Below are 23,720 nucleotides of genomic sequence, written 5' to 3'. Positions count from 1 at the left end.
TTGCAAGATAGGCTATTTTCTGCAACGAGATTTGGTGTTGAGGGAAAAAGGAGGGGACCAAGTATAGACCCTCTGGGGGACCCCAGTAAGTAGGGTTTAAGGTTATATCAGGGTTATAAGCAAAACCCCAGAGGAATAGCTTTGTCACACTGATTCCATAATCCTGCGCCTTACGCATCCACAACTAACAGAAAACACTCAGGAATCTCAGCCGTATACATGACGTTAGCAGAATTTGCGGAAACGTCTAAAAATTACAAGAAATGTCTAAATGGTTTCAGAGCAAGCCACAATTGTTCATGTTAACACAATGAGGACAACACACTGACCCTAAGTGATCATGTGACACACTGATCTGGAGTTCTAGTTTGGAGGAGACATTGGGCACACTGTAAAGTCCTCAGTGTTCATGTAGAACAAATGTACTCTCAGAGGTTAAATGAACATACAGATGGTTTTACTGTGCATGTATGTACGACCTTGGTATGGGCTGCTGTTTGTGGATGCAGCATTTCAGCTTCAGTCATTGAAGAGGAAGCACTCTTCAGCATGCCAGATATGCAGCATGGCTACCAGTTGAAACCAGTACCTGAGCACTGTTGTTAAAGCAGCAGGCCAAGCACTCACATGTGTTTGATGTCGATCTGTTGCCCAGTGAATCACTCTCAAAGACCCTTCAGTCATCTTCAGAACCTTGGGAGCAACCAGAGCAGCTAATTGCTGAGGAACTGAAGATATTTGACATTTGACCTGATCACCATCCTAAGAAGCTGATCTTCTTTTCAAAGGAGAGTAGATGGTGGAGCAGCAGCACCTGCACTGCTTTCTCTTTTCACCAGATAGTCCAGTCAGGATGTGTGTGTGTGTGTGTGTGTGTGTGTGTGTGTGTGTGTGTGTGTGTGTGTGTGTGTGTGTGTGTGTGTGTGTGTGTGTGTGTGTGTGTGTGTGTGTGTGTGTGTGTGTGTGTGTGTGTGTGTGTGTGTGTGTGTGTGTGTGTGTTTGTGCGTCCGTGCGTGGGTGTGTGCGTGGCGTGCATGCGTGCGTGGCTGCGTGCGTGCGTGTGTGTGTGTGTGTGTGTGTGTTTGTTTGCGTGCGTGCGTGCGTGCGTGCGTCGTGCGTGTGTGTGTGCACTTGCTGCCTGCATACAAGAGGGAGAAAAGGAGAGAAAAAGGGACAGATGGAAAGATGAATGTTATTTTTCTGAGCTCAATGTAATTGTTTGTTGACTGAGCATTGTTGCAAGTTGCAACTACATCCATGTGTGCTTTGGAAGCAACCAGACAGCCATTCTGAAACAAGAAAAACATCTTATGATTTGAAAGAGAGAGAGAGAGAGAGAGAGAGAGAGAGAGAGAGAGAGAGAGAGAGAGCTTTGTTCAACCTAAATTTAAACCTGAATCCTCTACTCCCGTGGTTCTCAACCTTTTCAGGCCGTGACCCCCCCAAAACAATCATATTTGAACTGTGCCCCCCCCCCCCCCATTTTGTTTGACTCCGTTCCACAGATAAATATTGTGAAAATAGCAGATCTACAAGCTCACAATGCCTCGCAAGGCTTGTAGATCGGCTATTTTCACAACTTATTATTATATTATTTGACATTGTGGCCAATGTTTTAGTTTGTTGATTACTTTTGATGCAGTAATGGTCTTTTTCTTTTCTTTCTTTTTTTTAGGTTTTAAAAAGGACTTATAAGTCCTGAAATTGTCACTTTACTCACTTCACTATCATCTGGGGACCCCCCCAAAATCATGTGAGGACCCCCCTGGGGGTCCCGACCCACATGTTGAGAACCACTGCATTCCAGCTGGCAGACTGGTGGAAGTTATCTGCTATATACCTTGATCGCCATCTGGTGTACATATTCCACAGCCACCCATTAGTGTTTATTATTTAATAACTTCATCTTCTTAATGTTTTTTTAATCTTGTTTAAAGCCTCACTATGTAACTTTTTTTTAATAAATGAAATTTAATTTTGTCCAATCTGTATGGTAACTTCTGACTAACCTTTTGACCTGATGGTCAAGATTAAATTTATCCCCCGAGCAAATGTCAGCACAGCAAACCGGGTTCATATCCGGGTTAGAAGAGGAAAGTTAAATAGTGCTGCTTTAATGTTGTGGCCATCTTTTGCTCGCATTTTTCTTTTGTTGTTCTTTTCATCTGAAGCATTTTGGGCTGCATTTGATATACAAAGTAAGTGTAGTATTATTATTATTGTTATTTCATGCCTTTGAAAAATGATTGTAGAAGTACTTTCTTTACTAACTGCACATCAGACCCTAAAACCATGTGATGTCTGTGCAGCATTGGACTTCAAAGTCCAGATGCAAATATCTGTATCATATAGAATACATGATAAAGGGTTGAACATTGAGGGGAATGAGATCCAACTAGGTCACTTGCATTCAACTCCACAGACACGTGCAGAGTGCAGTACCACATGCCTTTGCAAACACACACACACACACACACACACACACGCGCGCGCGCGCGCACACGCACGCGCGCGCGCACACACACACACACACACACACACACACACACACACACTTGTCAAACCCGCACCCACATGCCATTTCACTCACAGCAAATTTGGAATACCTCAGGACAGTTGTAGCCAATGTGTAGGCAGGGTCAATTTGACCACTTGAACCCTAGCGTCCCTATTCTGGGCATGTCATAATAGGCAAACATTCGACAAAAAATGGCGATCACGACTCAAAAATAGCAGATCTACAAGCTTGCAATGTGTCATGAGATTTTGTGTAGAGGTGGGAAAATAGGAGGGCACCAATCAAAGTATATATAGGGTATGGACAGGTTCCAACAGGGTAAGTGGGACAGGGTAAGTGGGTAAAGGAAGTGATAACAGATATACACACAATAATGAGACAGAAAAATAAGCCCAGTCATGTTTATTCAACCCTACTTTTACATTCCACTTTTACAATCCACAATCCAATGTGAGCAAATACACATTTCTGTCAGAACATCAGGTTTTCTAGGTGACATTTGTCTTCCCCTGGACACCTTCATTAGCAACAGCATGTATTCAAACAATCATTGAATGCCTCCGTCTTACATTCATTACCTTTCTCTTTCTTTCTTTTTTTCTCTACTGGTTTTATTTTATTTATTTTTTCCAAATAACAATCCTAGCACAAATCTGCGCAATCTTCAACCCACACAGCTAAATCTAGAACTTGACTAAAGGACCAAACAATACATATAAAATGTGCAAGTGGACAATTGTGAATGATAGTAGTTGTGATAGGTAGTTGAGAATGAGATATATTGAAAGTGGTGACTTCATCGACAGTAACTCGAAGAAAACAGCTGTGACTTTTCAGAGTAATACAGTTCATCCACTAGGTGGAGCACTGGTGCACAGGAATAATGAACAGTAGTGTGCATATAGGAAGATTACTGTTCAGTATTGTACAATCTTTCCATTTGTAGCACACTTTTAAATGCTTCTATGATTTTAACCTTCTTGCTGCAAGAGCAAAATCTGTAGTTTAAACAATAATCAACTGTCTAATTATTTATCAGTACAAAAGATCGGATGTCTGTGTCTCTTGTCCTATAATAAAGGGGTTCCTTATTCTCCTGAAGTCTTTACATTTGGCGTTTGCAGATTTAAATTACATGAAATATTTCATTAATTAACTTTTGTGGGTTTGCCGTGTTTGTGAACTTCCCACTCCTCTTTCCCTTTCCTGACATCAAACAGACACCACTAGGTTATAGTTTATGTGCCTGGCATCATAAAGGATGGAGAGAGCTAAACGGAGGAGGAAATATAGAAACACAATCCCCCCCATACACTCCTGAGAAAGGATCAGAACAATCCCCTGACAGAGGAATGAAGGAATTTATTCTTTGATGTTGACAGAACCACTTGCATCGATAACAGCAGTCGTCTGTAACAAAACAAGAATGAGCCAATTTTCTCTGTGGTTGAACTTGTTTGAACTTATGTTGCCAAATATTTCAAATTCCAGCTTACATGAATGTAGCCTGTGTTATTCTATCCTGCTCCATCCTCATAGGGATTCTCCCCCTCCTTTCCCAGGGTAATACTTGTTGGTATACAGAGCACTTAGCCCAAGTGTTGGTAGCTATGCGGTATGTTTAAACACCAGGTCAGAAACCTCAGCTCTCAACACCTGGGGGTCAGACTCATGGTGCTGGCTTAGGCTGCTGTCAGTCAGCAGGGGACGGACGTCACTGTCAGGTTTCCCTGACCAGATCGGTTCCGCCGCCCGTCAGCCCTTGTCACTGTCAGGAGGCAGGCAGTGCCTCGTCACAGTGTCAGAGACCAACGGACTGATCGCTCCCTGCGTCTGCGAACAGCCTCCGTCAGTGTCAGTGTCAGCTGGACCGGGGGGCGGCATCGTTCTCAGAGCCCGCCCTCCCCTGTCAGCTGAACTTTGACTTTCACCGAGCCTTGCTCTCCATCACTGGAGCCCCCTGTGCTTCAGTGGGTCATCACTGGTGACCCATGTGCATGGCCTGCTGGCCTGCTTGCTGTTGGCCATGGACCAGATCCATCTGCTCAACACCGTGCTGGTGCCCCTGTTGCCCCTGTTGCCCCACGTGCCCACGAGATCCCTCACGCCCCTGCCCACGTCCCTGCCCACGCCCCTGCTCTCTATCGCCATGGTGACCATGGCCGACGCCATGGTGATCTCCATGGTGATGACCGTGTCCACGGTCTCCGTGGTGATGACCATGTCCATGGCCATGGTGGTGACCGTGACCGTGGCTAGGCTCCTCTTCTCCCTCTCCCTCAGGCTTGGGTTCAGGTGCTCTGGTGCACTCTTCTGGGACATCAGCAGGCTGCGAGGGCAAAATGAAGAAGAAAGAAGGAGAGAGCAGTGTAAGGAGTGAGGGACCAAATACAGGGGGGAAAAGAGCTAGATGGGACGTCAGAGAGTGTGTTCGTCTTTGACGGACAAACCCATTACCAATACTTCCTCGTAAAACAATGTCTATATGTACTTGTATACCCTCTTTAGCTTACCTCATGAACGCAGTCCCCGCATGTTCTGTTGCAGTAGGCCTCTCTAATGGCTTTCTCAATATGACCTTGCCCGATGATGGTGTACGGGAGTGAAATGTGGCTGGTGAGACGGCCACATCTGATGGTAAAGAGGAATAAAAACATCATGAACTGCTGTGACTTTATTCTAGTTGGCCTTCGGAACAACCAAAATACTTTACATTTGAGAGGATTTGACTGAGAAATGTATTACACCAAATTATGAATGGCATCCTGTGTTGATTAACTGACAATATTGAAGACCAGTGTGGTGTCCAGGGACCCTCAGGGTCCAAATGGACCCTTATCGGTCCATTTGGTTGCATTTGTACACTCTAAGAGTTATGGGGGTCCTTGAAATAAAAATAAATTAGAACCTCTGTTGTAGACATGGAACACAACAGACAATGGAAAGAAATGCACAGTTGTTTACACACTGTGTCAGTGCGGGTAGCTGACCTGTCGTAAATAAGGAAGTCATCCTTTTCTCCATTCAGTGCCTGCCAAACATCGGCCTGCTGGGTGTCCTGCTTGTACAGCGAGATGTTGACTGACAGTCTCTGGGCCAGCAGTGGGTGGAGACGCTGTGATTGCTCCCCCTGGTGGTTAACTACCATGTAGGTAATGTTATGGAAACCCAGACTTTCCTGCTTCTGGTGCAGACCATCCATTCTGCTCATGGAAGAACACACACACACACGCACGCACGCACGCACGCACGCACGCACGCACACACACACACACACACACACACACACACACACACACACACACACACACACACACACACACACACACACACACACACACACACACACACACACACACACACACACACACACACATGGACATGGACACAATGAAGTTTATTTAAAAAACATATCAAGATTTAGGTATTTTTCTATCTGACCAACACATTGTGAGCTTGTAGATAGGCTATTTTCACTACTTCTTAAAGGACAACTTTGGTTTTTTACAACCAATGGGTCCCGACCCAGTGTTTGGGAAACAGTGCTCATGTTGTGTACCTGGCTGCCTGCACCAAGCAGAACAATCAGCTGGCCTGTAGCAGAGCCACCACGGTCACCCGTCCCATCGCCTCGTTCATAGGCTCCACCTCCCCTATCTTCCACTGCGGCGGTAGCTGGCAGCGGGGGCCTCCCCCCTCACTCTCTGCCCCGCCCCCATGGAGCAGGCAGAGTGTCAGGAGGAGGCTGAGGCACGCCCACATTTCTGCTGCGCCTCCTTTCACCCCCTGATCCTGCTGTTGATGAGAGATTGGGAAATGGAGGGGGAGGGAGAAGATTTAGGACAGACAAGAGGGTGGTGTATTGAGGAGGGGGGAGGTTTGATGAGGAAGTGGGACATTGTCCGAGTTCAGATGAGCTGAGCTCATCAGCAGACAAAAACAAGAACATTGTACAAAAGGTCAGACCCAGTGTCTCCACTTTTCTGATCATCCAAACAAGTCCCAGATATTTCAAACTGTTTGCTCATTTCACGTATCGATCTGAAACTAACATGTGAAATAGCTACTGATGGAAGGGAAGGATAGAAACATTAAAATAAGCAATGAAGCTGGTATTCAGAATTACATTACATTACATTACAGTCATTTAGCAGACGCTTTTATCCAAAGGGACTTACAATAAGTGCAGAATCTGGGCTTAGCTGACAAAGCAAAAGATGAACTATTCTGTACAGACTGGGGTTTTTTTATGTTAGTTTTTTCTACTGAGTTCACACAGTCTTTTGCAACTAAGTGCTCCAATTACTAATCTGTAAAAAAAGACTCAAATTTTAAAAGCATGCACTCAGAAAATTACTGTATGCATGCATAAATGAATACATAGATGCATTTGAAGTGGTAAACAAGCTTCAAAGAGTAAAGTTGAGCATGCATGGCCTAACAACTTAAATAACAAACATGGATTTTTGTACAGAGTTTGTGAAGGAAATGCATATCATGAAAACTGTTTTATTAATGGACGAACAAGGAGATTACACACAGCTGCAGGGGGAAAAAAATCAACATTCAACTAATTTATCTAATGTGCATGTAATAATTACATTATTATCTGCACCCCAACTTAAATAAGGCTATAGCACTGAACTGAATGACCATAGAGAATGCATAAAATGAATTTCTTACCCTCTGGTTAAAATGTCTCTCTTCAGCTCAGCTCTCTGTTGCTGCAGCTCTTGTGTGTTGAACAAAAACAAGTCTCTCCCTCTGCTGCACCCCCCTTTTATACTCTGTGTGTTGTTTTCCTATCTGAAAGGGGGACAAAGTTCAGGAGGGGCTGTTTGCTGATCCGTGTACTTTCATCAAGTTAAATAAGTCACTGTGCACAGTCCTTTTATCAGTGGGTTAGAGTTAGAAAGTCATTAAATATAATGGAAAATGTTTGGGGGAGAACTTTGTTAAAACTCTTTGAGACAGTGATACGAGGAGAGAGAATATCCTTTGTTCTACGAGGTGGATGGATATATGTGTCAGTACTGAAGACTACTTTGTAATAAGCATTTGCCTCACAAATTGAAGCAAACTCTTTTACCAGTTTAAACAAACCAACCAATCTACAGGTTCTAAGCTAGTAGTGTTGTAGGCTGACATGGTCGTTTATCAAGAACAGAACATTCTGACATACTCTTTTTCTCTGGGGGAGAAGTGAAAAAAGTACTGAAGGCGGGACTTGCAGTGTCCAAGAACCTGCAGCAAAGCCAATACAGTAGATGTTAATAACTTTCTGCAGGACTCTACAGAAAGGGAAATCTTGATATTATAGAAAATAATATAGAAAAAAAGAATGCGGTCACACAGCTCGTAGTCACGATGCAATACCTTTTTTATTATTATTTAAGACACCAACGTTTTGACAAAGTATGTCTTCTTCAGGGTATGGGTAATGGATAATATAGAAAACTGTAACACTGTTCAGGTTAATTGAACAAGTCAATGATACTTCAGATCAAAAGTGCACTAAATATGTACTACTGCACATTTTCTTACCTCATAGTAGTGCCTATAAAATAGCGTATTTATATCTTAAACAACAGATCAAATCTAAGATTCAATTCACATGCAAGACCACAGTATGTCACAGCCTACAAATACACAACCACATACTATAATTAGGCCACTATTCAAATTATGTTAAAAGATTGATTTTGATTGTTAAAGTGAACAGTCTTTCATTACTTTCTACTTCTAATCTATGATGTACACTACTTCTACTAGAGAATTGTTAAAAACAATAAGACTCATTGTTGAAGAGGTTACTGTAGAGGGTTATCTTCATTTTCTGTGGTAGTGTGTTTTACTTTTTAATAACATGGAAAGCAGAGGCAGTGTACCAACTCATGTGTGCCTTTTATCAAAGAATTACACTTAATTTATTATTAAGGGATAGTCATAGATACAATTGTACTTAAGGATACTTAAGACATGATACATACAGAGATATATACATTTGCCGTTCAGTCCAGTCTTCCTGAGGCATACAGACACTGAGCCCAGCTCTTCTGCTTGCCCTTTCACACCTATAGGCTCAGAGGTTAGACTGACCTTTATCTATGATTAGACTGACCTTTATCTGCTTGACCCAACAGTCTTAAAAAGGTGTGACTCCATACCTCCTTCAAAGCCGCCATAAAAGAGCTTCTACTGGACAGGTATCTGCAATTTGTATCTGGTCCCTGTAAAACGTCTAAGCTTATCACCAGAAATGACCCCCCCTCTGTACATATTTCTCTTTTTTTATTACTACTAGATGATGTTTCGCATATTATTGTACAGTATTGCTTGTCTTTAAATGTCTCGATGAATTGAATACACAGGGCTTTTTGTGTCATCCTTATATCTTTTTTGTATAATTCGTACCACTGTACCTTTTTTGCAAACTGTTAATAAAGTATTCAATCAATAAAGTATTCAAACACGCTATTTGCGGAGTATTGATCGTAAAGTCAGTAAGAAGACTCTGAAGACTCTTGCAGTGGCCCTCATACAAGGTCATTACGATTATGCATGTACTTCATGGTATCACAACACCTCCAAGGCCTTAAAAACAAGGCTCCAAACATCCCAAAACAAACTTGTAAGGCTACTTCTTGCCCTCAACTACAAAACCCATCTAACCCCTGATCATTTTGATAGGATTGGATGGCTTAGGGTTGCGGACAGAGTACAGCAACTTGCTATGGGCCTGGTCTTCAAGATATATCACAACATTGGGATCCCCCTGTATTTGTCAAAATACTTCCAAAATGTTAATGATGTCCACGATCACAATACCAGAGGCAGCTCCACAAACCTTGTCCAACCCTTTTTTGGCTCAACAAAGGGAAGTAACTCGTTCTCATGCTATTCATCAAAAATGTAGAACGCCCTACCAAAAGGAGTAAAGGAGTGTAAAACCATACTCTCTTTCAAAACAGCCCTAAAGATACACCTTCAGGAGGCTGCAATTGGAAAATGGCCCCTGTCTAAGTCCTAACCTAACCCACCCCCCTACCCCCCCCCCCCTCTCTCCTTCTCCTTTTGTACATATTTCTCACTCTTCATACCAGTAACCTGTAAACTGATTGTATGACATTCTATAGTAGTTGTGTATATCTGTCTGTCTCTTATATGTCATCATGATTTGTGTGCATGGGGAACTCATTTGAAACAAGCTCAGTGCTTTTATGATTCTTCCAGTTTAGTAGACCTTGTATTGTGAATTTGTACTTCCATGTACTGTTGTTCTCATGTCTTACTAAATAAAGTACATCAATCAATCAATCAAATCAATCAATCAAACCCAGTACATACGTACATGTTTTGAATCACTCTCATCTGCGTAAGCACATACTGATACATTTAACGCCATGACAATCAACTACTTTATCAGATAGCCTGACGTCTTTGCACAATGATACGAGATGCATGTTATATACTCCTACTAATTTTGTTATTTTCCTTGTCTCATATCTGCCTGGTGTCCTCTTGTTCTCCGAGCTCGTCACTCAACTGAACCATCACTCATCAGGTTAGTTAGGCGGAGACTCTTAGGACCACATGGTTGGTCAAGACCCCCTGGGGGGAGGTTGAGAACCACTGGTCTAGGACTCATCCAAATCGGGTGTGCATTGGACCCAAGAATCTGGCATCCTTTGGGCTCTAATGAACATAACTGGGCTCTCACCAAATATGGAGACGGAGCCCACTAATGAGAACATACCAAGCTCAGGACACACATGCACAAACTGCAACTGTGCCTGGCTGCCTGCACAAAGCATTGTTGGCAATGGTTTGTGTTGTGTGTAACAGACCATAGCTTCTCCGGTCAGCCTAACCTTGTTGTCTCTTTTTTGATTCCTCCCCCCCTAAACCCATAAACCTGTAAACCTGTGATGTGACAATAAAGATTGATTTTATAGGGTGTGAAATTACCTTTAGACTTCAACTTCGTCCGAGTGTGGCTTACACAGAAACGTTTCTACCAATAGACAGTCCTTTGAGAAAGACATATAGGCAGAGAGAAACAGTAGAGACAGAGAGAAAGAGAGAGATCATTGTGTGTATTCCTGCACTGTCTGCACAGAGTGATCTCAGTACATAGAAATACTAAACAGAGCAAGTACCGCTAAATGCACTTGAAAGAAGTGCATAGCAACAATAATATTAACAACTTATAATAACAGTCCACAGACATCCCTTTATCCGCAGCCAAGGGATCCACAACAATCACCATCCATACCTTCAATCTCTGATCAAGATTAGGCTCCCTCAACATGGTACTTCAAGAATATTTCATCACACACTTTAATCATTAAAAGAAAATGTTCTCAGACTGACTTGACTTTTGTTGATTTTCTTTGCAGTTAGCGATTAGGCCTATTAGGGCAACTGCAAAGTATGTACACAACATGTAAACCAAGGGCGTGTTGAGGCATGTCTGTGCTGGCCTGTGACAGCAGCATTTCCATTTCAGTGGAGCCATGCTGATTATGCCCACTGCTCAGTCACTTGTGCACTCCTATCTCTTTTTTTTTTATTGCTGTTATTAATATGGAAATCCCTGCCCTTTCCTGCAAGCGCCAATGTTCTCTTTGTTATTAAAAAGACTGCCTGTCACCTGTAACGCTGGAACACTTTCCTTTTTGATGGACTGCTTTTCCTTATGTTTGATTATACCTTCCTTCTTGTGGATGTATTCCCTATGTAGACTATTCTCGTATGTGGATTTTACCTAATTCTACCTTCCTATTCCTTTTTTTTTTACCTCATGGACTAATGTATGTCACTACATATGTATATACTATATGTATATACCGTTCTGTTCTGGCGTTGTATCTCAAATACTGCACCTGCTGCTATGTTTTTTAACCTGCACCTTATATAATAAACCTCATGTACATAAAAATACCTGCTACTTTGGTATTTTTGCACCTTATGTCTTTTTTTCCCACCCACTTCTTTATAGGCCTACCTGTAATAAATAAAGTTGATTCTGAATGAATGAATGAATAAATGAATAAATAAATGAATACATTAAATGGTGTATTTGCTAATTGCTACCGCTAGAGCAGTGTTTCCAAAGCTTTCATCCCTTGGAGTCCCCTGTCTTACATCATGACCTGACAAAGCTGAGACCCCCCCCCCCGCCCCATCCTGTTCTGTAAACAAACACAGATATGCAGCATGGCTACCAGTTGAAACCAGTACCTGAGCACTGTTGTTAAAGCAGCAGGCCAGGCACTCACATGTTTTGACGTTGATCTGTTGCCCATGGAATCACTCTCAAAGACCCTTCAGTCATCTTCAGAACCTTGGGAGCAACCAGAGCAGCTAATTGCTGAGGAACTGAAGATATTTGATATTTGACCTGATCACCATCCTAAGAAGCTGATCTTCTTTTCAAAGGAGAGTAGCTCCTGCACGGCTTTCTCTTTTCACCAGATAGTCCAGTCAGGATGTGTGTGTGTGTGTGTGTGTGTGTGTGTGTGTGTGTGTGTGTGTGTGTGTGTGTGTGTGTGTGTGTGTGTGTGTGTGTGTGTGCGCGTGCGTGCGTGCGTGCGTGTGTGTGTGTGTGCAATCTGGGAACCCATCGGCAAAAAAGAAGAAGCCGAATCTCCATGCATACAAAATGAACATAATTATCTCTGTGATAAACATTGGTAAACTGGGAGAATTGGTATAATGTTAATAAAATGGAAGAAAAACAAGATTTGCTCAAATCAATCACAATAAAAAAGTGCATCTTGTTCCTTGATTCAGAAACCCTTTCAAATATATGTATTTTGATTCCTTATTATTTGTTAAATACACATAACTCTATAACCTAATGTCCCCTCGCCATCACTCATCACTGTCTCTATTAGCAACGCCAAAGCGTCCCTCGAAATCGCAAGGGCTTCTGGGAATCTGAGTCCCGAGTGTTGAACGACCGCCCTTTTCGGAGCAACCAGAGAAGAGCAAGGCTACATGCGTCGAGACACATATTACCACTAAATAACTCCCAAAAGCAGCGTAGCCGGATTTGAGGTAGGTTTATGGACTGTTTATGAGTCCCAGTCTGACCCTGGGAGAACACGGGAGAGAAATCTGTGTGGGAAAAAGGTGTATTTTAATGCGCGATTTGATGACGTAGTTGTTCGTTCAAACTCGAAATGGCGAACCTGCTAAAGAGGCCCGTTAGCTGCAGTGGCTTTAGATGTTATTGTTATTATTATTATTATTATGTTAATGACATGTGTCGTTTCCGTGTGCTCGTTTCAAGCTGGTAAGTTGTAATATTTATAAATATAGGTTTAATTCGGTCACTTATACTACAACGAGTTACTTATATGATGTACAATATACAGTGGAACATTGTTTTCCTGTTTGTGGGAGGAAGTCAGCTAAACGAGCCTCTTAAAGGCTTGATATAACAATAAGCTTGATCTACTTCTACCATAAGCTCTCAAGCTTGGAGATCGGTTATTTGCCATGTATAAATCACTCTTTAAACCTAGCCTTGGATCAAGAGTCTTGATCCAGACTGTTTTATCGAGTCTTTCTTGACATGCAAATGTCAAAATCGATAAGAAAAAAAATACATCTTTGATAGTCTTGATCCCAGGCTACTTTAAACCTAGCTCTGCTTTAAAGAGGTTTACGCTAATGTCTTATGCATGGTTGGGCTCAGCTGATCATCACAGACCTCACACACACACACACACACACACACACACACACACACACACACACACACACACACACACACACACACACACACACACTTTGGCAGGATAGATGATCATTATGTTTCACCCAGGCCTAGCCAAGAGTGGCTAACTGTCCTTCCTGAATCCTTGCTAACTGTTAGATAGCTGTCTTCTAGGTTGCTAAAGATAGGATTGATGATTGATTTGCATTTGCTCCTTGAAACTTGGACCACCTCACTACCAGACCTTCTCAGTTTCCAAGTCCATTCAACAGCAGCCAGTAGAACAGGAGTAGAATGTAGAAAATGTATTGCTGCTGTGCCCACAACTCCTTATAGAGATGGGGATCTTTCTTTTACATTTTGCTTATTGTATTTATTAACAAATTACAATTTAGGCATTTAGCAGATGCTCTAAGAGTATCTGCTAATTCTAAATGCTTAAATTGTAATTTGCAAGAGTCTTAGTGACTTAAAAGTACGAGATCAGAGTCAGCAAGAACCCTAGGGCCTAGTCAATAAACAACAGGGTAAATAGTCACATAAAGAGAACACTAGTGCTTCAGATAAACTAGAACTCATGAATCGAGGGGTTTATTTGTCACTCAGTCATACAGGTACAAGCAGCGAAATGTTGGTGTGACATGGTCTGCAACACTGCAAATCAATAGAAAAAATTACAGATCTCTTTGTTCCCTTTTAATTGTACACATGTTTTAGTTTAGATTTTTGATTAGGTTAGGTTCATATTTGCGTTGGCAATGTAAATGTATATTTTCTCAAGCCAATGAAGCCCCTTTGAATTTGAAGTAGTACACTACTTTATGAAGTAAGAAAAGAGAACAAGATAGCAGCAACAGGAAATGTGTGAATATGGGGGTATAATGGAATGCATGGTTAAATACTGTATATACAGCCAAGAGATTTAGTGTAAAGGAAGGGGCCAAGTACACCCTGGGAGACCCCGGTCAAGAGGGAACGATTCCAATTTGTAGAGATAATACATCATTTGACCTGTGCCGAACTAACCTTTTGTTGCTTATCATCTTTTATTTCCAGTAGGGAGGGAAGGGGTAAATCATGGCGGATGAGATGGAGGTAGAGATGGACTGTGGCAGTGAGTTTCCAGCCCACTATAAAGTAATGCTGGACAAGCTAAACGAACAGCGACAACTGGGCCAGTTCACAGATATCACCCTGATTGTGGATGGTATGGAAACAGAATTATTCATAATTATTTTTATGACATGTTATTATATTATGATGATATAGTATTTATCTGTACCAAATCATGTTTAGACCTCTTTTCTTACTGTGCAGGGCACCAGTTCAGGGCCCACAAAGCAGTGCTGGCAGCTTGCAGTCAGTTTTTCCACAAGTTCTTCCAAAACTTCACCCAGGAGCCATTGGTGGAGATAGAGGGTATGTTTCACTGATTGCCTGTGAAAGAACATTATGTAAATCAAATCCCTGTGGTGCACATTGCATGCTTCTAGAGCCTCACTTAAATTCAAAACCTTTGGTTACGTATACAGTACCTTGAAGATTTGTGTCATAAAGCATTGTAATCCTCGCAAGTAAGACATTATGAAAGCATGATCATAATCACAAAGTAATATAGTGTAATGTAATACGCACAAAATGCAAAAGCATTTGCAAAAGTTGTTCTTTGGTGACTTCATAGTTTGCTCTTCTGACACTTTTTTTTAATCAATTCAATGTTTACAATACAAACCATACTAGATTAGTCAGCATGTAATGTTGTGACTACGACAGATGTCAATCATAATGTACATACACAAGTAAGACGCGCGAACGCTGGAAGCGAACGCAGCTCGAAAATAACAATAAGAAGAATAGAAAGGAATGAGCAATTACTTGCCATCCGGCCTGAAATATGCCCAAATGACATGGAATTCTTAGATATTCCAATAGATGAACTCGTGTAGATGCTTGTAGATGTATTATTTTTGACTGTCGCTGCTATATTTTTCTCAGAGGAGTGTAATTAGTCACCCAGGGGCACAGGCGAATTTCAGCCACACTGTAGTGCATGCAGGCAATGAGAGCGTGAGTCACATGGGGGCAGCCAATGAGAGCGTGAGTGACATGGGGGCGCGGCTGCACACATACTGCACACAGACAGACAGACACACAAGCCGAGCCGAGTTCCATAGTATGCTCCACTTGGGCGGAGGCGCGGCGCCTCCTTCCGTGTTTGCAACAATTATGTTCATGTGTTTCTATCATTTCCCCAATCTAGTTTTGTTGGAAAAATGTTTTATTTCCCATTTATATCAACATTGTCCAGCATACTCACAAGCTGGTATCCTCACATTCCCTCTTAAGCCTAATGTATGCTCCATCACACGACGGTGTAGCATGCCAAAAATAGCAGACCTACAAGCTGAGCGTTGTGAGCGCTATTTTCAGCACGACATCATCGTGCGATGAAGTATGAATCGGGCTTTACTGGTTCTCTCTGTCTGCCAGGTGTAAGCAACACAGCCTTCAGCCATTTGGTGGAGTTCACATACACAGCCACCCTGGCTGTCAGTGAGGAAGAGGAGGCCAACGATGTGTTGAAGGCAGCAGAATACCTTCAGATGCAGGAGGCCATCAAGGCCCTCAGAAACAAGTGAGAAAGCTCACATCATTTTAACTCAATTTTCATATTTGAACTATTCTATGTATTCACTGGTCTAACAACCAAGAGCTGTTTGTAATGGAGTTGAAATCTGTCACAGAATATGAAGCGTTACCACTCAAGTGAAAATTGTTGACCTATATTTAGATACTGACAGAAAAAATAAAAGGTCAGCGTATTCTGTCTCCTTTCCATCTGCAGAATGAGTGAGAGTCCATCTCGGACGGGGAGTAAGAACACCAAAAAGAGGAAGATCGCAGAGACATCGAATGTGATCACAGAGGCTTTGCCCACAGTGGAAGGGGAACAGGTATTACATGACTCATAGCATAACTAATCTCAGTAGTAAAGTAGTAGTAAAGTAATCCCACTGATATGAATGAAGCTCTTTGCCAGGCAATTACACATTTTAGGGTAAGGGGGCAACTTTTGTATTTTACATTTTTATTGTTAATCTAGAATGATTTCTTTGTCCCTGCAGGTGGAGATCGAGGTTGTAGGGGATGGGTCTATCGAGGTGGAGGAGTCGGGACTGGAGGAGGTGGTGGATGCAGCGAGGAATGCCCAGGCTTCATCAGATGATTCTGCACTGGCTCTGCTAGCTGACATTACCAGCAAATACCAGCAGGGGGCACAGACTCTGCATGTGATCAAGAGAGAAGGAATAGAGGAGGTAGTTGTGCCATTGATCAATGTATTGCTTTATTTTACTACTTTTTATGCACAAGCTATCATGTAATAACTTGTTTTTTTGAATGTCTGATTCCTGGCATGCCTGTCAAGGCTTGAGCTATTCAACTCCAATTAAGAATTGTCCACAAGATTGACAATAACCAGGCTCCAGGCTACCTGCTCAGGTTCTCTTTGAGAGAGAGTAAACAGTGTTTTTAGAGTGCTCTCCCTTATGTGGTCTTCTCACTCTCTTTCTTGCAACATGCAAATGCTCATAGCGACACACAATTATTCATACCTTTTTGACAATGATATTCACAACTTTTGGTGTTATTTACTGATTTCACCCCACGTTAAACCACAACACAAATGCAGTCCAGGAGGTACACGTGCATCCACAACCAATTTTGACTGGTGCTGGATAACAAAAATATACAAATATACAGAATATACTGAACATTTCTACCTGACGAAGACCTTGAACAGGTCAAAAGGTTGCACTCCGCCTAATCAAGTTATTTAGGGAACTTTGAAGACGGTTTACGGATTCTCTTGTTTTCAGTACATCAAAACACCAGCCATGCTTTATGCGTAGTTATTTGTAATATGACTTAAAAGCCTTGGTCACACTGTAGACAGATTCTGTCTTTTACTTTTATTACACGTCACTCTGCGACATGACCAAGTTAAAATCATAAGATCAACTTGGCCAGATTGTACGATGTCGTGTTAATAAATGTAGGTACTGTGTGTGACGATACAAGAACTCTCCATTTATTTCCACTGACAACGCTTCTTCTTTGACATGATTTTGCTCACTTTCCGTGCCGACTGTCTTTGGACATACTTGTATAAAGACACCTACTGTCTGATAAAGACACCCGATACCATTGTGATCCCTTAGAGTTTACCTGTTGATTGGTCTTGGCAGTGAAGTAAGTGGTGCACAGATCTCATGTTACAAACAGACAGACACACAGACGCACATTTCACGCATAGCAGTGGCTGCACTGCTCAAAAAAGTATCTCTGTAGCCATTTCAGCCAATTCAGGAAGTTGGCTCCTAATTTAATTACACGCCAGAGTAGCTGAGTAGCCGAAGGCTATGTACTGTACAGGCCAAAGACGAAATCTACATACCATTGGTGCTTGGCGGCCTGGCGGGTGTTCATTTTGTTCCTTGTTTATGGCAAAGGTTAAGGCCTGGCGTAGAGAAGGAATTGTTTTGTGACAAGTTGTCTTCTTTTGAGTCATTGTCTATTGTTGTAAATCTAAATAGTGATATAAATATTGTCATATAAATATATATGACATTTGACTAAATGTCTTTTGTCGTTTCTTTCCTCACCAGGAGGTTGTATATCAGGAGGAGACGGTGGCTGCCTCCAAGGTCCTGGAGAACGTTGAGGTCGTAGAGGTCCAGATCTCCCAAGTAGATAACATGTTCCGCTGCAACCAGTGTGACCGCAGCTTCAAGCTCTACTATCATCTCAAGCAGCACTTGAAGACCCACAGCGGCCTCGGGCTTAGCAGTGGAAAGCCCTATGTGTGTAATCACTGTGGTAAAGCGTACACACGAGAGGGCGCCCTGAAACAACACATCAACACATTGCATTACGAAGCCGAGGAGCTGTCCCGGAACCAAAGACCCCAGCAGAAGAGAGTACACGTGTGTGAATACTGTGACAAGCAGTTTGACCACTTTGGCCACTTCAAAGAGCACTTAAGAAAGCACACTGGTGAGCCCCCCACAACTATGAAGTAAAAGCAAACTGGTCACCTGAATCTGTGAGGTACAGTGAGGTTCATCTATTTCTAACTAACTACTATTACTATTTCTGTTTTCAGGTGAGAAGCCATATGCATGTCCAGACTGTCGTGAGCGGTTTGCACGGAACAGCACACTTAAATGCCATATGGCGGCATGTCAAAATGGTGCAGGTGCCAAGAAAGGACGAAAGAAACTCTACGAATGCCAGGTGAGGTTTCTCAAGAGAACAGATGTCCCAGTATTGGATGGATAGTGTTATATCATCACACTATTATGTGGTAAATACTGATACTATGCCTCATGAATTATTTTTTGATCTCAGCAACAAATGGGATTTTCTTTTTCACAAATCAATCAAGCTGAAGTTATTAAACCACACTCAACAGTAATTTAAACATTGTAGTAAATGTGTTAAGTTCTACCTCACTTATGATTCCGGGAGCATCTTTCATCAGTTCTAATATCAAGTACATGTCATGTCATGTCTATCTTTCGTAAACACATCCCCACTTCAATCCTCCTGGGCACAAAAGGATTTGTTAAAAAAACACCATGTTACCCCTCTCGACTGCCCTCAGGTATGCAGCAGCATTTTCAACAGCTGGGAGCAGTTCAAGAACCACCTGGTGAGCCACACGGGGGTGAAGCCCAACCACTGCACCATGTGCGACCTGTGGTTCACGCACCCCAAGGACCTGCAGACGCACCTCAGAGACGTCCACGGCATAGAGGACGCCAAGCTACTGGCCGCCGAGGAGATGGCGGCGGGCGCCTCCGACTCGGCGGCCGACGACCTCGCCGCGGCGACACAGTCCCTGGAGGGCGAGGAGACGGTGCTGCTGGACGACGGCATCCAGGTGGAGCACGTGGACGTGATGGAGATGGACGAGACGACGACGACGACAGTGGTGGTGGATGACGGCAGCATGGCGGAGATGTGCGAGGAGGACATGGAGAGACTGAAGCAGGCTGGCGTGGAGATCCAGGTGGTGCACGTGACCACTGCGGAGGCAGTGGAGGGCCAGCAGGTGGAGGTGGAAATAGATGAGGGGGAGGTGGTGAGAATCGAGGAAGCGGAGCAAGCCGTGGAAGTATGAGACAACCAATTGGCTTTAAAAAAAGACTTGTCGTACTCAGCCAGCCAGCCAGGGATTGCAGCTCGCACATAGTGAAGCATTTCAACAACTGGGCAATGTTAAGTATGACACACGTATAAAAAGATACTACAGTGCAATTGTCCAAACTCTGTCCTAAGTGGCTGCGGTGATGCTAATGTTTTATTCTACTCTCAGAACACTGCATGATGTGGAATACATTATTCCACTCCAGAATGTCTTGCTGTCGACCATCACACTGAAAGGCTTAAGCCCAGTTTGTGCTTTGTCATGCGACGTTGTCACTTCCTGTAAATAATAGATTTTCAATGCAGATTATTTGAAAATCTGTTATTCATACGATCATTTACAAGTGAGGCTATAGTACGCAACCCATCTCCCACTAAGGAGTCTGGGTTATGGAAGGAGACAAATTATATTTTTTTGCACAAGATGATTTCCTTTTTCTTTTGTTTTAGATGTATTTCTGCCATTTTTTAGCTTTACTTCCTTACATGGTTCTTTACATGGTTCAGTTTAGATTAGATTTGGCTTCATCTATCTGTGAAAGAGATGCTGTTGAGTTTATTCTACAAGAATATCCCCCCCCTGAAACAAATGTCTTCCTGTGTTAATTATTATAATTACTGAATTATGATGTATAATATAATGTTTGTTTTCACTAAATAGACTTTGGAAGAACTGGACTCTGTTTTGTTTTTATAGGTTTATCTAACGTTGTTCAAGATGCTGATCTTGTATTTGTACAGAACAATAAATAAAATACTATTATAATAATTGTGTTCATTGTGTCTGCATTAACACATACTAGCTTTGACCGAATGTCTCCATTCTCTTTTTATTTCCATTTATGCAACTGCTAGTTATGTCTGTCCAATTATCTTGTGGAGCTTTTTATTAACAGTACTATCACATCTATTGCATATTTCTCTGATATTACAGGTCAACTTTTTCCATCTTGGTATATAACTATAATACTTTACATGAATTAACTGAACATAGGCCAACATTGACTGTTTAATGTGCGCTTAACGTGGACATTTACTTCTAGGCAGTGGTGGACTTTTTACTCCACAACAATTATTTGAAAACTTTAGTTACTAGTTACTTTGTAGATTTCGATTATTATTACAAAACATACTCCACTTCAGCCCTATATACATTTCGGCCATTTGAAAATAGCCGATCTACAGGCTCACAATGCAAGGCATTGTGAACTGCTATTTTTAAAAGATTTTTTTTTATTCCAAAAATCTTGTAATGAGACATTCTGCATAATGAGTACTTTGGTACTTTAAGTACAATTTGATACCAATACGGACTTATACTTGTAACAGTATTTCTACATTGCAGTGTATTGATACTTTTACTTTAGTAAAACATGTGAGTACCTTTTTCACCACTGCTTCGACCTGGGGAGTGAGGAGATCACCGCCTAGCAACCTGGACAGCTCCCGTGGTGCTGAAAATGAGTGATCTCATAAGACCTCACCCTTCGATCTTTAATTCCTCCCTCTCATTGGATAATAAAGCACGGTTCACACCACCAGGTCGATACCTATTGGTCGCTGCGTCTGTTAGTCAAGAGATTTCCTTTCACCGACTTGGTCACTGCCAGCGTTGCCATGTCCGCCTATTATAAGCGACTTTTGGCTTGTTCTTCTGCAAAGTCGCATGTAAATATTAGTAGCCTATTTGCGGGTTGCGTTTTTTGGGCTCGTTTATTAGTGTAGTCGATTATTTGGGCTTGTTTCCTAATGTTGTTCAAACCAGTGGTTCTCAAACATTTTCTTGTCAAGCAAGGACCCCCAAATATGTATTTGTCCATGTATCCCCATCTGAAGACATTTTGTGCCAGGGAGTGGGACAATATTGCAAAATGTACACTCTTTTCCCCAAGAGTTTTTTGAAAATAGCAGATCTAAATCGGCTATTTTCAAATAGCCGATGTATAATAGGCTTCTCGTGTGTTCGTCGCATTCTTTTAGGCTCGTTTGCATAGACCTGGTTGCTTATTTCTCTCGCAAAATCTGGCAATGCTGATCACGGCAGCAACACTGTGTTCATTGCAACTCTATGGTTCAATGTCACCGTGTGCAACAGCGAGGCAGCGACACACTAACGCAGTTACTAAGGTAAGATTCATCCATTTGTTTAGACTTTGTTCTGTAGTCAGTGGAAGTGACTTATTGGGAGCTAATTCATTCATTTAGAAATAAATGCTGCCTTAAAAAAGAAATGGCTTGGCTGCTACTGAGATCTGAACTGATCACTGTCAATGGATTATTTCATCCCTCAACATGTTAATCAACATGAAGCTACATTAAGGTATTTTAGGTTAACTGTCCTGTCCTGTTGCCTAGATGTCCACAACATGTAGGCAATTGACAATTGGTAATGGCCAGTGGAGTAACTAAGTACATTTACTCAAGTACTGTACTTAAGTACAATTTTGAGGTATTTTTTATTTTACTGGAAAATTTCCAATTTTCAGTACTTTTACTTCTACTCCACTATACATCTCAGAGGCAAATATTATACTTTTGCTCCACTTCGATTATTTGAAAACTTTATTTACTAGTTACTTTGTTGATTTGGATTATTATTACAAAACATATTACTAACCCACTTCAGCCCTATATTATGCTATACACATTTCGGCAATTTGAAAATAGAAGATCTACAAGCTCATAATGCCTGGCATTGTGAGCTTGTAGATCTGCTATTTTCAAAAATATTTTGATACAAGTTATACGTTTGAAAACTTGTAAAATGACATTCTGCATAATGAGTACTTTTACTTTTGTACTTTAAGTACATTTTGATACAACTACCTTTGTACCTTTACTCAAGTACATTTTGAATACAGGACTTCTGCTTGTAACAGAGTATTTCTACATAGCAGAATTGATACTTTTACTAAGTAAAACAATTGATTACTTTTTCCACCACTTGTGAATTCAGTTCTGCAGATGAAACATTTACCTGCTATAGGATCCAGACTGTATGTAGTACTCCAGTCTAGTAGCATATCTATTTTCTGTCGAGCCATATTAAAGTACTTACTCAGTGATCGTGATGGCTAACACACACACGAACTGCAATGCATCACTTGGGATTAGAAAGCCATCACCTGGCAGTCTGGGCACAGAGGGGGGAGGGATGTTAAGAGAAGAGCAAGGCTTATTATAATATCTGGAGGGCTGTCATTCATCTATATAGGTAGATAACTGTTAAAACATTGGAATCTAAAGGCCAGACTGCACCAATGCAACTAGTCGCAACTCCTTGCAACAAACCCGTTTTAAGGCCTTTAAAGGCCATTCCACACCAATGCAGCTCCTTGCAACGTGCAGCTACTTGCAACCATTATCCCCAATGGCATTGCAAGGAGTTGCATTGTATGGACTGGCCTTAAAACTGTTTTGTTGCAAGGAGATGCGACTAGTTGCATTGGTGCGGTCTGGCCATTAGTAGTAGTGAAACTTTTGTTTCAGTAAATACATAGTTTTGCCTATTTTGTATAGACATGGTAAATGATAGCTAGCCTGCGTGATGGCACCTGTGGCACCTGCATTTCTCTACTTTAGTTTACACTTGTGGTCCAGGGATGGACTCTTGTGTCATTAATAATATGTTGTTGTGGGCTATTTAGCTGCCATCTCAAGCTATTTCCACCATTAGAACCAAGGCAGAGCTGTTCATTAATACAAATTCTCATCCAGGCAATCAGAGTTCGCACTATAGATAATTGACAAAAGTGCAGTTAAGAAAGTGGGTAGGCTATAATTAACCATTGTCTTAAACCCTCTATTCTTAGTGAAATGGACCTGAGTTGCAACTGTACTGCTTTTGTTTCCTTCTACACCTCTTCCACAGAAATAGCAGATGTTGTGAGCTTATAGATCGTCTATTTCTGGCATATGTTTTCCCCAGAATAGTGGGTGTTGGGGTTCAAGTGGTCAAGTAGATTCTAGCAAGGCATCAATGTCCTGCGATTTGCTAGCTAATCCAAAACTAGAAAGGTGAGTTCAGTGTTGTGATGTTGTATGGAGACAAATCTTTGAACAGTGAAGACAAACAGTGTGGCATGTTGTCATCATCACTAGGACAAACATGATGTCACAATGGCACAGTAGGCCTATAGCCTACAGTTCAATTCAGAGTCCAGACAACATGCACAATGGAAACAAAAGCCTGGGAATGTAAAGACAGCAGGCGGACCTCTTAGTATGTGTCATTCATGTTTCCACTGTTATGCCAGTAAATTGGCG

General features: G+C 41.8%; 2 protein-coding genes across 4 annotated transcripts; one reads left to right on the top strand and one right to left on the bottom strand.

The window, feature by feature from the left end:
• Positions 1-2,905: 2,905 nt before the first annotated feature.
• LOC311043294 (uncharacterized protein) lies at positions 2,906-5,522 on the bottom strand. Its single transcript, XM_084054485.1, has 3 exons — positions 5,509-5,522; positions 5,032-5,149; positions 2,906-4,847 (listed from the first exon to the last, which is right to left on the bottom strand). The coding sequence occupies exons 2-3, from the start codon at positions 5,034-5,036 to the stop codon at positions 4,466-4,468; spliced, it is 387 nt and encodes a 128-aa protein (XP_083910611.1). The 5' UTR covers positions 5,037-5,149; positions 5,509-5,522; the 3' UTR covers positions 2,906-4,465.
• Positions 5,523-12,473: 6,951 nt separating this feature from the next.
• znf131 (zinc finger protein 131) lies at positions 12,474-20,214 on the top strand. Of its 3 annotated transcripts, none has more exons than XM_084054862.1 (9): positions 12,474-12,580; positions 14,304-14,451; positions 14,562-14,663; positions 15,735-15,879; positions 16,090-16,198; positions 16,370-16,564; positions 17,912-18,299; positions 18,409-18,539; positions 18,910-20,214. In XM_084054862.1, the coding sequence occupies exons 2-9, from the start codon at positions 14,322-14,324 to the stop codon at positions 19,426-19,428; spliced, it is 1,719 nt and encodes a 572-aa protein (XP_083910988.1). In that variant the 5' UTR covers positions 12,474-12,580; positions 14,304-14,321; the 3' UTR covers positions 19,429-20,214. The 3 variants fall into 3 exon arrangements, with proteins under 3 accessions (XP_083910988.1, XP_083910989.1, XP_083910987.1); XM_084054863.1 differs by having other exon boundaries at positions 12,477-12,580; positions 14,301-14,451; positions 16,370-16,561; XM_084054861.1 differs by having other exon boundaries at positions 12,477-12,580; positions 14,301-14,451.
• The last annotated feature ends 3,506 nt before the right edge of the window (positions 20,215-23,720 follow it).

This window comes from Gymnoscopelus microlampas (assembly GCF_963454915.1).
Source record: "Gymnoscopelus microlampas genome assembly, chromosome: 4".
Classification (NCBI taxonomy): domain Eukaryota; kingdom Metazoa; phylum Chordata; class Actinopteri; order Myctophiformes; family Myctophidae; genus Gymnoscopelus; species Gymnoscopelus microlampas.
This window is presented reverse-complemented; position numbering and strand designations above follow the sequence as displayed.

Coding starts and splice junctions, on each gene's coding strand:
- znf131 (XM_084054862.1), top strand. CDS start 14,322: ATGGCGGATGAGATGGAGGTAGAGATGGACTGTGGCAGTGAGTTTCCA. Junction 14,664..15,734: donor GCCATTGGTGGAGATAGAGG/GTATGTTTCACT, acceptor TCTGTCTGCCAG/GTGTAAGCAACACAGCCTTC. Junction 15,880..16,089: donor ATCAAGGCCCTCAGAAACAA/GTGAGAAAGCTC, acceptor TTCCATCTGCAG/AATGAGTGAGAGTCCATCTC.